Genomic DNA, 13,278 nt, shown 5'->3' with positions numbered 1-13,278 from the left:
TAATGCCTAAAGAAAACCAGTTTTACAATTTACTTATATTTTCAAAGGGCTTAGAACTACATTCGTGACTAGAGACACTGAAGGGCATAATCTACTAAGAGGAAAAAAAAAAACCCCAAAAATGTAAACAAAAAAAAGCAGTTTATAACCAAATAGTAAAGGTAAAAAGTAGAATTTCTCATGGGTTTATGGCTGCTTCCTTGTTTACATAAACTATGTTTTGGGGAGACTGCAAGCATGGAACAGACAAAAACACAGACAAATGATTGTCAAGGCTAGTTTATGTCAAAAGAAACCTCCAAAAGACTTAAAAGAAAAAAAAGTCTTAGGTAAGTAAACGACTCTATGATGGCAAATAAAATGTAACAATGGTAACACTACTGCATTTTAAAATATGCTAAATTAGTCTAATGAAGTCAAAACAGTAACCTGAGCCTCACTAAATGAAATCCAGAGAACTCTGGTTGATGTACAGATGAAGTGAAGAGAGCAATCAAGGTGCTGGGATGCATAACCATGGAGTCTTAATTTCCACAAGGACAGCATATTCACTTCTCCAATTACCTTTCTCAGGAGGTGTACTACATATCACAGTGGGTTTTGAGATAGAGGAGAGGATACTTATGGAGAGAAAAAGCTGTGGAGAAGGTGGTGTGACTGGAATTGGTTACTGAGAGTAAACAACAGATTAAGGGAAAAGTGTAGTGAATAAAAAAATTGATTTTATGGATTTTAATATCCAAAAAAAACCACAAAACTTAACAAATCAGATAAAAAGGTTAAGTCACAGAATCACAGAATGCTTTGGGTTGGAAGGGACCTTAGAAAGCATCCAGTTCCAACACCCCTGCCAGGGGCAGGGACACCTTCCACTAGACCAGGTTGCTCAAAGCCCCTTCTAAGCTGGCCTTAAAATACTCCCAGGAATGGGGCAACCCCAACTTCTATGGACAACCTGTTCACGTGCCTCGCCACCCTCACAGTAAAGATTTTTTTTCTACCACTTAGTTTAAACCTACTCTCTTCCAGTCTGAAGCCATTCCCCCCCTGTCCTGTCACTTCAGGCTCTTGTAAAAAGTCCTTCCCCATCTATTTTGGTGGTTCCTTCCAGGTGCTGGAAGGCCATATTTAGGTCATCCCAGTGTTTTCTCTTTTCCAGGCTGAACAATCCCAATTCTCTCAGCCTTTCCTCACAAGAGAGGTGCTCCCTCCCTCAAATCATCTTGGTGGCCTCCTCTGGATGCACTCCAACAGCCTTCTGCTCATGGAGACTTCAGGGCTGGGTGCAGCACTGCAGGTGGGGTCTCACCAGGGCAGAGCAGAGCAGAGGGGCAGAATCCCCTCCCTCCCCTGCTGCCCACGCTGCTTTGGATGCAGCCCAGGACACATTTGGCTTTCTGGGCTGCAGGAGCACATGGCTGGGCCATGTCCAGCCTCTCACCCACAGCACCCCCAAGTCCTTCTCAGCCAGGCTGCTGTGATCTGTTTGTTCATCCCCCAGCCTGGACTGACACCAGGACTTTCCCCAGTCCAGGTGCAGCACCAGCACTTGATCTTGTAAAACTCATGAGATTCACACAGGCCCACTTTTTGAGCTTGTCCAGGTCCCTCTGGATGGCATCCCTCCTTCACAAAGTTTCAGCATGTTTTGTGCTCAGTGAAGCATGGTGTGTCCTAAGGCTGAAAATTTAGCAGGGGATGCCCAAGATTGAATCACAGTTTATCCACTGATTTTTTTGAAATACAGTAACAGAAGTCTGATTCTATTGCTAATAAGCTCTTAATTTTTCTGGGATCAAAACTGATTATACACTGTTTCAACCATTCTGCACTTAAACCTTCATTACAAAAGACCTATGAGGGAGAGTGAATGATCCCCCATCAATCCACTCCAGAGCATTCTTATTTTCCTTTGAAGCCACTGCTACTGGTCACAGAGCATTGCAGTGCCCAGGGCTCAATTCAAAACTTGTGTGCACTCACACTGCTGCTTTTCTCTACACTTTGTCTTATCTGCTATACTTGTGTAGCTAATGGAGAATATTTCATTTGCATCTAAAAGTATTTAATTAATCATACACGCTACAATTTATGTTCCCTGAAAAAGAAAATCACATGTTTTCATATGGATGAATTGCATCTTCAAGGAATGGAAATTAGTGTTTTAAAATATTAATTAAAACTTAAATTAAATTTCTTAAGCTTAATTTTTATGCATTACCAGCAGAGAAACAATGTCTCTAGAATTATAAACAACATCATAACAAATTTACTCAGAGTTGATAGGAACATAAATCTTTCTTCTAATTAAGCATTTTTCACAAATAAAAGATGGCTGAGGATAAAACAGATACAGCTCCTTCCCTTGTGTTTTGCCAGATCAAACTAAATACACGTTCCATTGTTACCTGATAAATGGCTTCAACAAAATGGACTTCTCATGTGTAAATCTATGACATGAGAAGAGGAAATGGGAAAAAGCTGAAAATCACTGGACATTGATATTCCCATTGAGATCTTTCTCAAGGAACTAGTATGAAGAAACACCATTTTTCATTAACACATTTTTCATTGCAAGTTTTTCATTAACAGGGTTAAAAGATGAACAAAGCAGCAATGGAGTCTTGACAGCCACCCCAAGCTCTCGGAAAGTCAATGCAGACATTACTAAGGTTGCTGAGACACAAGGTTGCATATGCCATACATCAACTGCCACAGGCAGGAAGGAAGGAAAATGTTTTGTGCACATCCCACACACACAACACCAACTAATCTGCCAATATTTCAAAGCTAAACTTTAGAAAAAAAATAAATAAGAGAAGCGCCCAAAGTTACACTTTTAAATCCTTAATAGACGTTCCTTCAAATTTTCAAAAACATTTAGCCCTCAGCAGCTCTCTATACCCCAAGATCATGAAAAAACTATAATATAACAATATGAGGGAGAAGGCTAAATGAGATTACCTTCTCTAAATGACAAAGCTATTTGCATTTAAGTGGCATGCAAGTAGTAATTACATTTTGTATTTGCATAATAATGAAACAATCCTTTCAAGAAAAGGTGTGTCTTGTAGAAGCTTCACAATGAATAACTTTATATATAAAGTAAGCCTTGGTATACTTCCAGAAGCTTTTTAGTGCCCCTGTAACTTCCTGAGGCAAACCTCAACTCATTTCTGTAACCTATGCCTTGTAGCTGGTCACTGAGCTCACCAGCTAACTACACATACACACACACACACATAACCTGTCAGCTGACACTTCAGGCTTGTTAGACACTACTGAGTCATTACAGACTATATTTTTATATTATTTGAAAAGAAATGGATTTCCCATCTTAGATGAATACAGATAAATTTTGATACCAACATTCTAAATGATGTCTTTCTTCCCCCTCCAACATTTTTTAATATAGAAAAAGTCAGTATTTTGAACCATATTTTTCATGCACCAGTTAACTAGAAAATTACAGAACCTGAAGAGCTCAGATAAAATTCATCAAGGGGATTAAAACAAGGCATGCCTCCTCCTCCTCCATAGCGTGGGATGCTACTGGAATGTGAATTAAAGACTCTCAAGCCTTTGAAAAATGAGGACCCCTGAATTTTTAATTTTGTTAACTAATCATTAGAGAACTGGAAATCACTGTGTTTCTGAATGTTTGATAGGTAGCTGCTTCCATAAAGTACATTTTTAATTTTGTAGGAGCTGGCCTGTTTCCCAGCACATTGATTTGTGGGACCACTACTTACAGCACCTAGAGCATAATTAAATATTAAGTCCCTCCTTGATGTATGCAAAGCCTGTCTAAAAGGATTAGTAGGCACACTGAGGGTGGCTTTCACACGTTTTCTGGTAATTGAACACTGCAATATCATTAAAATTATCTTTATTAAATAGAAATCCACATTCATACTTTATAATATCTGCTGTCCCTTTTTGTGCCAAGGATTGGTACAGGAAAAGAGGGATCCCCCAAAAGCATGTAAGAAATGCCGTGCAAGAAATAATACAACAATCTGGAAGCAAGATAATGAATGCATTTTTGACCTATTTGCAATCTAAAGTTCATTAAAAAGCCCTGAAAACCAACAACCTTTAAACACATTCCTGTAAAATCTAAAACCAGCACTCAATCCACAGCCCCTTCCCTCCCCACTTATTTTAGATTTTAGATTAATTTTTTTAATTATTACTTTTCTGGATGAGAAAGGATGACCAAATTGATAAAGGTGTAGTGATAATAGAGAAAGCGATGTCTACAGACAAGGCAGGCAGACTGACATAGTTTGAAAGATGAGATTCCTCCTGTCTACTTCTTCTTACAGGATTACTCAGCAACCTGATTAAACTTTTAAGTTGTCCTTCAATACTCTCTCCTGTATAAACAGGGTTGCTTTTAAAGGTCTTTGTACCTGAAGTGTGAACTTGCATGAGAAAATTGTGTCTTAACCATAATGCTCTGCCAAAGCTCATATAGAAATCTCTCTCTTTGCTTTTCAGCAACCATGTAATCACTGACTTCTGCAGTGTTCTTATTCCACTAACACACCTGAAAGACTGGGAAATGTATAGTTTTCAATCTGTTATTTTATGATTATATTTTCCTTGTTTGTTAGTTCACAAAATATGCAAACTTAGTAAGATCTCAAATAAGGCCATCACTTGCCTTTCTAGTATCAGTTTGTAGATTAACATTTGACATCAGCTGACTAAAAGAGGAAAAAAATACCAAATAAATACATCTAAGACCACTTATTTATTTTCTTGGACATTTGTGAAGAACTTTGAATTTCAGTGACAGGTATCTAATGGACAAGCCAACATGACTCTTCTGTCCAAATAACACATTAGTCACCTAGCACAAAATATTTGAAGAAAGGGTTCTTATCAACCACACTGAGCTTGAGCTGACATGAAAATGAGAATAACTTTTAATATATTTCAACAGGATTCTTATAATTGCACTCTGTAGCAGAAATTGGGGTGCACAATCAATGATTTTTATGTATGTACATTTAAGCACTGCTTTCACTATTGTTAAGCATGAAAGCTATTTCTACACTTAGCTAAACACTAAATAGTATATACAGAGAAATTAGTATTACGGTGTTGTGTACATATTTTCAGACAGTTATCTCTGAAAGGTTTGAGCTTATCTAGTGCATTTTTCGAGCTTTATTACATGTCTTCTTGTACTACTTGCTTACTCATCAGAAAATGTGTGAAGCACTGAAGTGATCAGCAACTCTGTGATGAGCAGATGAACTGTTGCTGAGCCAGTACAAACTTCTTCCCTTGCAAAAAGAAAATCAGGTTTTCCTGCTTGAAACTAGGAGTATTCTAAAAATCCCTTCAGGAAACGGAAAGTAACTGATTATATGGAGGCCTAAACAGGCTGGAAGACTGAGGAAGCAAAATTTGCACAAGGTTTAACAGCTGTGATGCACCTGGACAGGTGGGGACAGCACAGCTGTGGTTGTCTCAGCTCTGCTGAGAAAGCCCTGGGGGTTCTGGTGGGCAGTGAGCTACACATGAGCCAGCAGCACATGAAATGCATTCAATTAAGTCCTAAAATTAGGTTTTGTAAACAAATGGTTGAATATTTCTTTTTGCAAAGATATACATCCTGACTTACAAGATTATGGGAGAAAATAAAGTTTTGATAAATATTTAAGGTAAAATCACAAGTATAATAAGTCTCATAAGGCTTCTGTCAAATACAGGTTCTCTTCCTGTCTTCTACAAACATGGCTGGAAACTATTACCTGCATGTATCTTGTTTTCTTAAGACATACTCTAGTTCAATGTTTTATAATTGGAAATGATTTTGAATTGGAAAGCAGATCACAGGCAACACAAATACTGACAAAGGATTGAAATGAAGAATCTAATCACAGACACCTGCATAGTAGTTGAGGAGTTAAATGCTGGTATTACTGTAAATACAAGAGAAAAAGTAATTTCCAAAGAAACCAAGAGATAAGTACTTTCTTTTCCTTTTAAGATTTTTATTAGGATTGTTCCCTTGGATGAATTTAGCACAGCAACTCAAAACTGAGATATTGCTTTTGTTTTATATGAATATAAAGTGGGTTTGTTCATAGATTTTTTTTGGGAACTATTAGAAATATTCTATTTTTGTTCTGTAAGGTCTTGGCATAGGGAGAGGAACTTAGAAAATGAACAAAAAGTAACTCTGCTTCTGAACAATTCTACATGCAGCAAGAGGTATTTCACATGATTTCAAGCCTGCTACACATTCATACAATAATATTTAAAGGCTCAAGACAAAAAGAGTCTGGCCAGTGGCCAGTAATTATCATTCTAATTCTGAGTAAAATGTGACACCAAGTGGAAGATAAAGAGGGAAGATAAAACTGATGGAAAAAAATGGTCAGAAAAGAAAGAAGGTACAAAAACATCAGTGCCAATGTTTGACATGGAGGAAAATCACTAGTGTTCCATCAAGTTCAGTATCATGTACTCCTGATTGTAAACAAAAATTAGAGAAGTCCTTTACTTTTATGTAACTTTGTTTTTCATGTATCAGACACTTGATTTAAAAAGGAGAGTAGGATTAGTTTCCAGACAACAGGATGCATCACAACTATATACTGACCAGTGATTCATTATGTAATCCTCACACACAAAACAGTTTAATGCTGTAATTTGCAGCAATCAGTATTAATACCTTTGTTTCAGGCCAGCAGGCTCTGAGAACAGCCTGTGTCCTGAAGTACACAAGCAGCTTGCTATCCTCATCACTGAGATGGAAGGCTTGCTCCAGAATTTGCAATACCCTGATGCGAGGCTTCACTGGCAGGGAGTCATCGCCACAGAAAGGTCTCAACCACTCCAGAAGGTCATCTGAAGAAACTATTCTCTCCCTGTAATGAAAAAAATACTGTGTTAAACAGTCTCAGGTAGTAATCCTAATGAAAATACTACATGCATTTTTAAAACTTAACAAGCACATTCAGGATGTATGAAATACCCAACACCAGGAAATGGAAGCTCTGACCTCTGTGAGGCTGCAGGAGAACCAGCCCATGTAAATCAGGAGCCCAAAGTTGTGTGGCATAAGAACTTTTACTGGACTTCAAACAATCATGTAATACCATAGGAATCCATCTGTAGACTTACATATTCTCCCATAAACTACCCTGGTACCATACAGTGGTGCTGGGTTTCAGCATCCGGAAGTCCAAGACTTTTCATGGGGTCTGGGCCTGACTGATGCCTGAACTACCACACCATCTGATTTTATGGAAAACCAGCTTGAATGCTTGCATTTTTAGTATGACACTTATCTTTGAATGCTTAATCATACTCTCATCCTGCACTCCTTTGCTTCCTTTAAAAGCCGTTTCTTTCCATTCCACACACACAAATTATTTTCTCCCATTCACAGCTCTAACCCTATTTCTTTTTTCTGTACCATCTCTAGCCAGCTTGATCATTCTAAGTTCTTAGCATGAAAGTGATTGTAAAAAAAAATCCTTAGAAAGAAAAAAAGAGAGATGTTAAAAACCCTAAGTTTTGGGGTCAGACTTTGCTAATTAGGAAAACTCTTAAGTATATAATTTGATTCAGAAAGTGAATTCTATCAAATACATTCTAACTGTGTGGAAGTATTCACAGTTCACAGATCACCATGAACTGACCAAACAGTTCACAGCTGGAGACAGAATAATCTGTGCTGTCCCTTGGAGGCTAAAAACTAACAGATACCAAATTAGTAAATGCTATTTTAACTTTCAGTAATGTTTCAAACTCAAGCAAACTTTTTTCTTAAAAAAGAAGCCGAGCAAGGGGCTCCTGGTGGAGCATGATTTGTAACTAATGTTCCCTTATTTGTCTTAACAAGACAGTCAGGAAAGTAATATGAGACAGAAAATACCAAGTTAACCTGTCCTGCAGCTATGAAATAATAAACATTGACATGTGAGGTTTTCATATTACAAGGATTTCAATTTTACTTAAGCTTAATATTGTCTGAATGATGCTGTTAGCACAGAACTCCAGCTGAATTAGACATGCCTTTGCTGAACAGGTGGCATTCAAGCTGTAAATTAAAAGTCTGGGAATTAAAGGGACTTGCTGGAATATTTCAAGAGTTTGTAGAGCTTGCACTTGAGGCTTTATATTTTCCTGAGGAAAATACTTCTGTTTCATAAATTGAGTAGCTGAGTTTTAAGTTAATAAATAAATATTTAATGGAATATAAACAATCTCTTGCAATCATAATTACTTTCACTCCAGCCTCCTGTTTCAGCAGTTAAACATTGATGAAGTATACAAATAAAAGACTCCAGAAAAGTGTATCTCAGAATAAAATAGTACTGACTCGTCCTTTATAACTTAGAATACTGCAAATTATATTTACTGCAAATCTTTACATCAATTCAATCTACTTCAGTATCCAATATTCAACTCATTTAATTTCATTGCAGAAGCCTCAAAAAAATAGTGTAACTGTTTTTGTGTGGCTTCCAGAAAGTATGGAAAATGTCAGTGAGACATGCAGGCCATTATGTGATCTGAAGTAAGGATATTCCCAAAACAGGAGAAAAAATGTGGTGAAGCATCATACAGCATTTGGGAAATTATTTCTGCACTATACTTTACAAATATGGACAAACTTAGATATCTAAATTACGATATCTGAGAGTGAATCATTATAATTTGCAATTTATCAACTGAATTAAAACAAAAGCAGTGACATGCTCCTGGTAGATATACAATCTGCAGTAGTCACAGCTGAAAAACCATTTTCTCATTTCACTATAATACACAGTTATCTAAATTTTAGGTTCAGTGCTTTCTTCCAAATGATCAAGTAAAGGCTTCTGTCAGGGCTCAGACTTCTAACATGAAAAATGATAGCCCGTTCCAGAATAAAGTCTTAGAAAATTAAGTGCAAACCCATTACATATATCCATGAAGAAAAATCATCCATATTCAGTATTGTACCTTCAAAGATTTCATGAGAAGCATCTTTCAAAGTCTTACCCAAAGAATCCATACAGGAAGCTCTTACCCTTTTTCAACGCTTGCATGCACTGCAGAAATTATACCTTCAAGGACTCCGAGTGGATCTTTCTCTGTTGTAGATGAGTCACCATTTCCACTATTAAGGGAAGACAAAGTTACAATTAAAATGGTCCCTAATACTGTATCTCTTTTTCTGCACTTGTAGTATTTATATGAATTGTTCAATAATTATAAGAATGTTCAATTTTCGCTTCTTAACTAGCAGCTTTATTTTTATGTCAGAGTTATGCAAAAAGCAACAAGAGTGGGGAAAAATATTAGAACTCTTAAATGAAACTTGAAAGGAAAAACATAGTTAAAGTTTAGTGCTTCCAACACAGATTAATTAGGTCAGCAGAATATTCACTTGTAATCTCACTACCTTAAAGATCAATATGAACTAAACAGACCTAAAGTTATAAATAAATGTCACCATTCTTTCTGTCCAAATCCTGTTGCAGCATCTCTGTTGGCTTAAATTAGCTCAACTGTAACCTGAATCAGTAGCATCCTATCTGCTGATTTCTCTGGGGTCAAGCAACCATGGAACAGCAGCCTCTGTGCACGTGTGGAATAGAAAAATGTCCACCACTCCCATGTTTCAGTTAAAATACAGTTTTCTTTTGGAGGTTAAAAGGTTGTAAAAATTGTGTGAAAAAAGAAACAAACAAACAAACAACCCAAAGCCACTCTGGTAGGAAAGCAAGCTTTGCTCCTAACTCAATGAAAGGGACATTTTCTGCTAAGATTTCCCATTAAACAGATAAGGTGCTGAGAGGGGGACAGATTTTGCCCTGGTACAACACACAGAGTCTCCTCATGGAAGCCACTTGAGCAGCAGCGATGGCTGGATGAACTGGAAAAACAACAGCTTTGCCTGGCTTAGTTTGTCAAAGCTGCATTAAAGAAAGAGAAAAAAGGGAAATAGTTACCAAGTTATCTGACTGCAGATGATTTGAAAAACCCAGGGAAAAGGGTATTTTCTCCATAGGTAATCACCATATCAAAGCTCTTCTGATACTAAAAATGTCAACCTCTTCCTAGATCTGCCCTTACCAATAACAAACACATGCCCAGACTACTTTGACTGTTCTATCTAAAGTCAAAATACTACATAGCTGATTGTAATGTGCAAAAATAACTGTGATGTTCCAAAATATTTTTTGTCAAGACTTAGAGAATTTTTACAGTTTTGTCATTTATTACATCAGAAAGATAAATATATTTCCTGGACAGTGATTATCTCATATGGAATAGAGACCTAAATCTTTATAACCTTTAATGTCTTCCTGCATTCAGAATTTTCATCTTTCCTATTTTTATCTTAGTAAGTAGCCAGCACTCCAGTGAACAACACTGGATTAAAAATCAATAAGTCTATTCAGAACAGATGCAAGATGATTTGTTGCATGATGAAAATTTAGCATACTCATTTTATATTATTATATTGCACACCTAAAGTTTGAAATAGGAGTAGAAGGCTGTTAACACTGGTCTTTTTCTCAAAAGATACTGTACATATGTCTAATAAAAATGCTGTTCTTAGTACCAGTATTTAGCATATGGTAGCTAAATAACTTTTTTATGAGTGAAGCTTAATCTCAATATTTTTCTAAACATCTTCAGAATATCTGGAAACAGTCAAATTATAATTTATAGTACAGAATAAAAAGAATATATAGAAATATTCAGGGTTTTAAACTCTCAGAGACATGATATGTCTCCAAAATATAAAATCCATTACCAAAACACACAAAAAACTCATTCTCTGAAGGCAAAAAAAGAAAAAAAAAGTGTATTTTCACAGAAAGGAGATGCAACAGAACTGAACACTCTGTTTAGGAAAAAGAAAAAAAATACACCCTTAGGGCAGAAGTGTGGAAATGATAAAAAGCAGACTAGTATTCAAATAATAATTTTATGCAACTGGCTACATGCATTAGGAGATGGTTTCAATTTCTTTTGAAACATAAAAAGCTAGAAAAATTTATCCCTAGAGGGAAGACAGATATAAGGCACTTCATTAACGCTCTTTTTATTATCACTTTGTTAGTGATTTGTTTACAGGCCAGATTTAAATTTTCCATTTTTTGTGCCCTTTTTTCAATTAAGTTTGTAATAAAAACACACCTACAATGGGCATTAACATGGCATATGAAAAGGAAAGTGGAATACTTGTAAAGCTTGCACACTAAGAAGAGTACGAGTATTGAAACAGAAACAGGACATTTGCAGCTCTTCCGTTCTTCAAGGGGGATTATAAGAAAAAATGGTGACAGACCAAAGAGTCAATTCAGACCACATATAAGGAAGGAATTTTTACAGTTAGGCTGGTGAGACACTGGCACAGGTTGTCCAGAGAGGCGGTGGATGCTCCTTTGCTGGAAACATTCAAGGCCAGATTGGATGGGCTCTGAGTGAGCTGATCTAGGTGAGGATGTCCCTGCTCATTGTAGGGGGTGTTGCACAAGATAACCTTTAAAGGTTCCTTCCAACCCAAACTATTATGTGATTGTACAGTGTACAGAAAATGAGTTCTTTCTGCTCTACTTGCACCTACTTATGTTTAGTGTACATAAATAACTACCACATCAAAGGAAACCGACCAGCAAACCTTATATTTTGGGTATTCTCAATTTAGAGATCAGTTCTGGACAGTCCTAGCCCTTGCTCTTCAAAAAACCTTCATCTCTCAGAAATGAAAGTTGGTAGCTCCTGTCACAAGCAGGCTCTGAGCTCCTCAAAAATACCCTAAAACAAAACAACCAGCCCCGCCCCCCCCCCAAAAAAAAACCCAAACAAACAAACAAACCCAACCCAAACAAAAATGGGTCAAAAGAAATCTATCTACATAAGATAATGGGCATTTCTGAAAACAAAAAAATCACTGTTTCTGACAATACATCTGTGAAGCTGATTTTCCAGAACAACAGATTTATGAACATTTACAGGAAGCTTCAGGTTTGTCCGACATAGACAGATGTCTTTTATTAGGTACAGGAAAAGAGAAAAAAGGTTAATCTAAGCAGTAAGCTACAGTTATCTAGAATAAGGAAATATTTTAAAAATCTAGAAAGACTGAAAGCTAGCCATTTTTTAAGCTTAATACTGCCTTTGCTGCCTAATGGTTAGAGGAACTAAAAAAAGATGACAGCTCTTGAGACAAATAATCCTGTCAAGTTTCCACAGATTACTGCCTTGTTCTTTTCTTAATAATTAATGATTAAAAATAAGCAGCTACTAACAGAAACAAATATAATTAATGAAGGATTAGTCTTCCACACAGATTATATGCTATTTTATGGATGTTTTAAACAACAGAACATGATTTAGTGTTCACCTCAAAACTCCTAGGTATGAGCTTGCTGTAATTACACTGATAAAGGCTTATTTTGATTTCAGTTCAGTGTCAGAAAAAGTGATGCATATTTAATCACATTCCTCAAACAGAATAAAGTACAAAGAACACTTGGAAGAATAAATTAACTTAATCTAAATTTTTTTAACCTAATTACTGTATTCATTGAAAATACTCCAGCTTTATTTTCCTCCTTCTGATTGTGCTTTGTCATATTTAAATATGAGGAAAATAAGGAAATAACAGGCTAATGGTGTTACCATTCAAAGCAGGGGATAAATGTCTTAATGGTAAACCATTATTTCCATATAAAATACCACAAAATCATTATATACAAATTACAAAATTACTCTGTATTACCTCTGCTCAAATGAGATGAGGTAATAAAACATCTGATTTTTTTTTCCCCCAAAAGCTACTCTTTCTAACAAGGCTAGATTTATCTTCTTCAAAAACAGTGGGCAATAAACAAGGAACTCAAAATCTCGCCAAACCTTTCCTGCTCACTGCCTGGTGAAATTTCATGAAACACTATATCCCTGTGGATATCCAAGAGAAGAACTCTAGGAGCAGCAGGTGAAGGAGACCATAAAGTCTTCAACAGACAAACAGACAAAATGTCTTTCCTGACTGACAAACCACAGACATGCCTGCAGTCATGGAACATAGAACACTTCCTATCCACCATGCCAGAGATCTTAGGCAAGGAATTAAACTGAGTCTTAGGTAAGAGTTATCAGGAGACCACAGTTGCTAAAATATTTTGTTTTGTTTTCCACAAGTTCATGGTTTCTATTGAAGAGGCAACTGTTTTTTATTTATAGTAGCTGTTTCTACAGGCAAACAAGGAAGTGCACAATATGTAAATCATGTAAAATAGGAAA

General features: G+C 36.4%; 1 protein-coding gene across 1 annotated transcript in view; it reads right to left on the bottom strand.

The window, feature by feature from the left end:
- NBAS (NBAS subunit of NRZ tethering complex) overlaps window positions 1–13,278 on the bottom strand; it is a 161,210-nt gene that overhangs the window by 28,863 nt on the left and 119,069 nt on the right. The window contains 2 exon segments of the mRNA XM_036380093.2: window positions 6,695–6,890; window positions 9,044–9,133. Coding sequence (XP_036235986.1) covers window positions 6,695–6,890; window positions 9,044–9,133 — 286 coding nt within the window.

The sequence above is a fragment of the Molothrus ater genome, chromosome 3 (genome assembly GCF_012460135.2).
Source record: "Molothrus ater isolate BHLD 08-10-18 breed brown headed cowbird chromosome 3, BPBGC_Mater_1.1, whole genome shotgun sequence".
In the NCBI taxonomy this organism is placed as follows: Eukaryota; Metazoa; Chordata; class Aves; order Passeriformes; family Icteridae; genus Molothrus; species Molothrus ater.
This window is presented reverse-complemented; position numbering and strand designations above follow the sequence as displayed.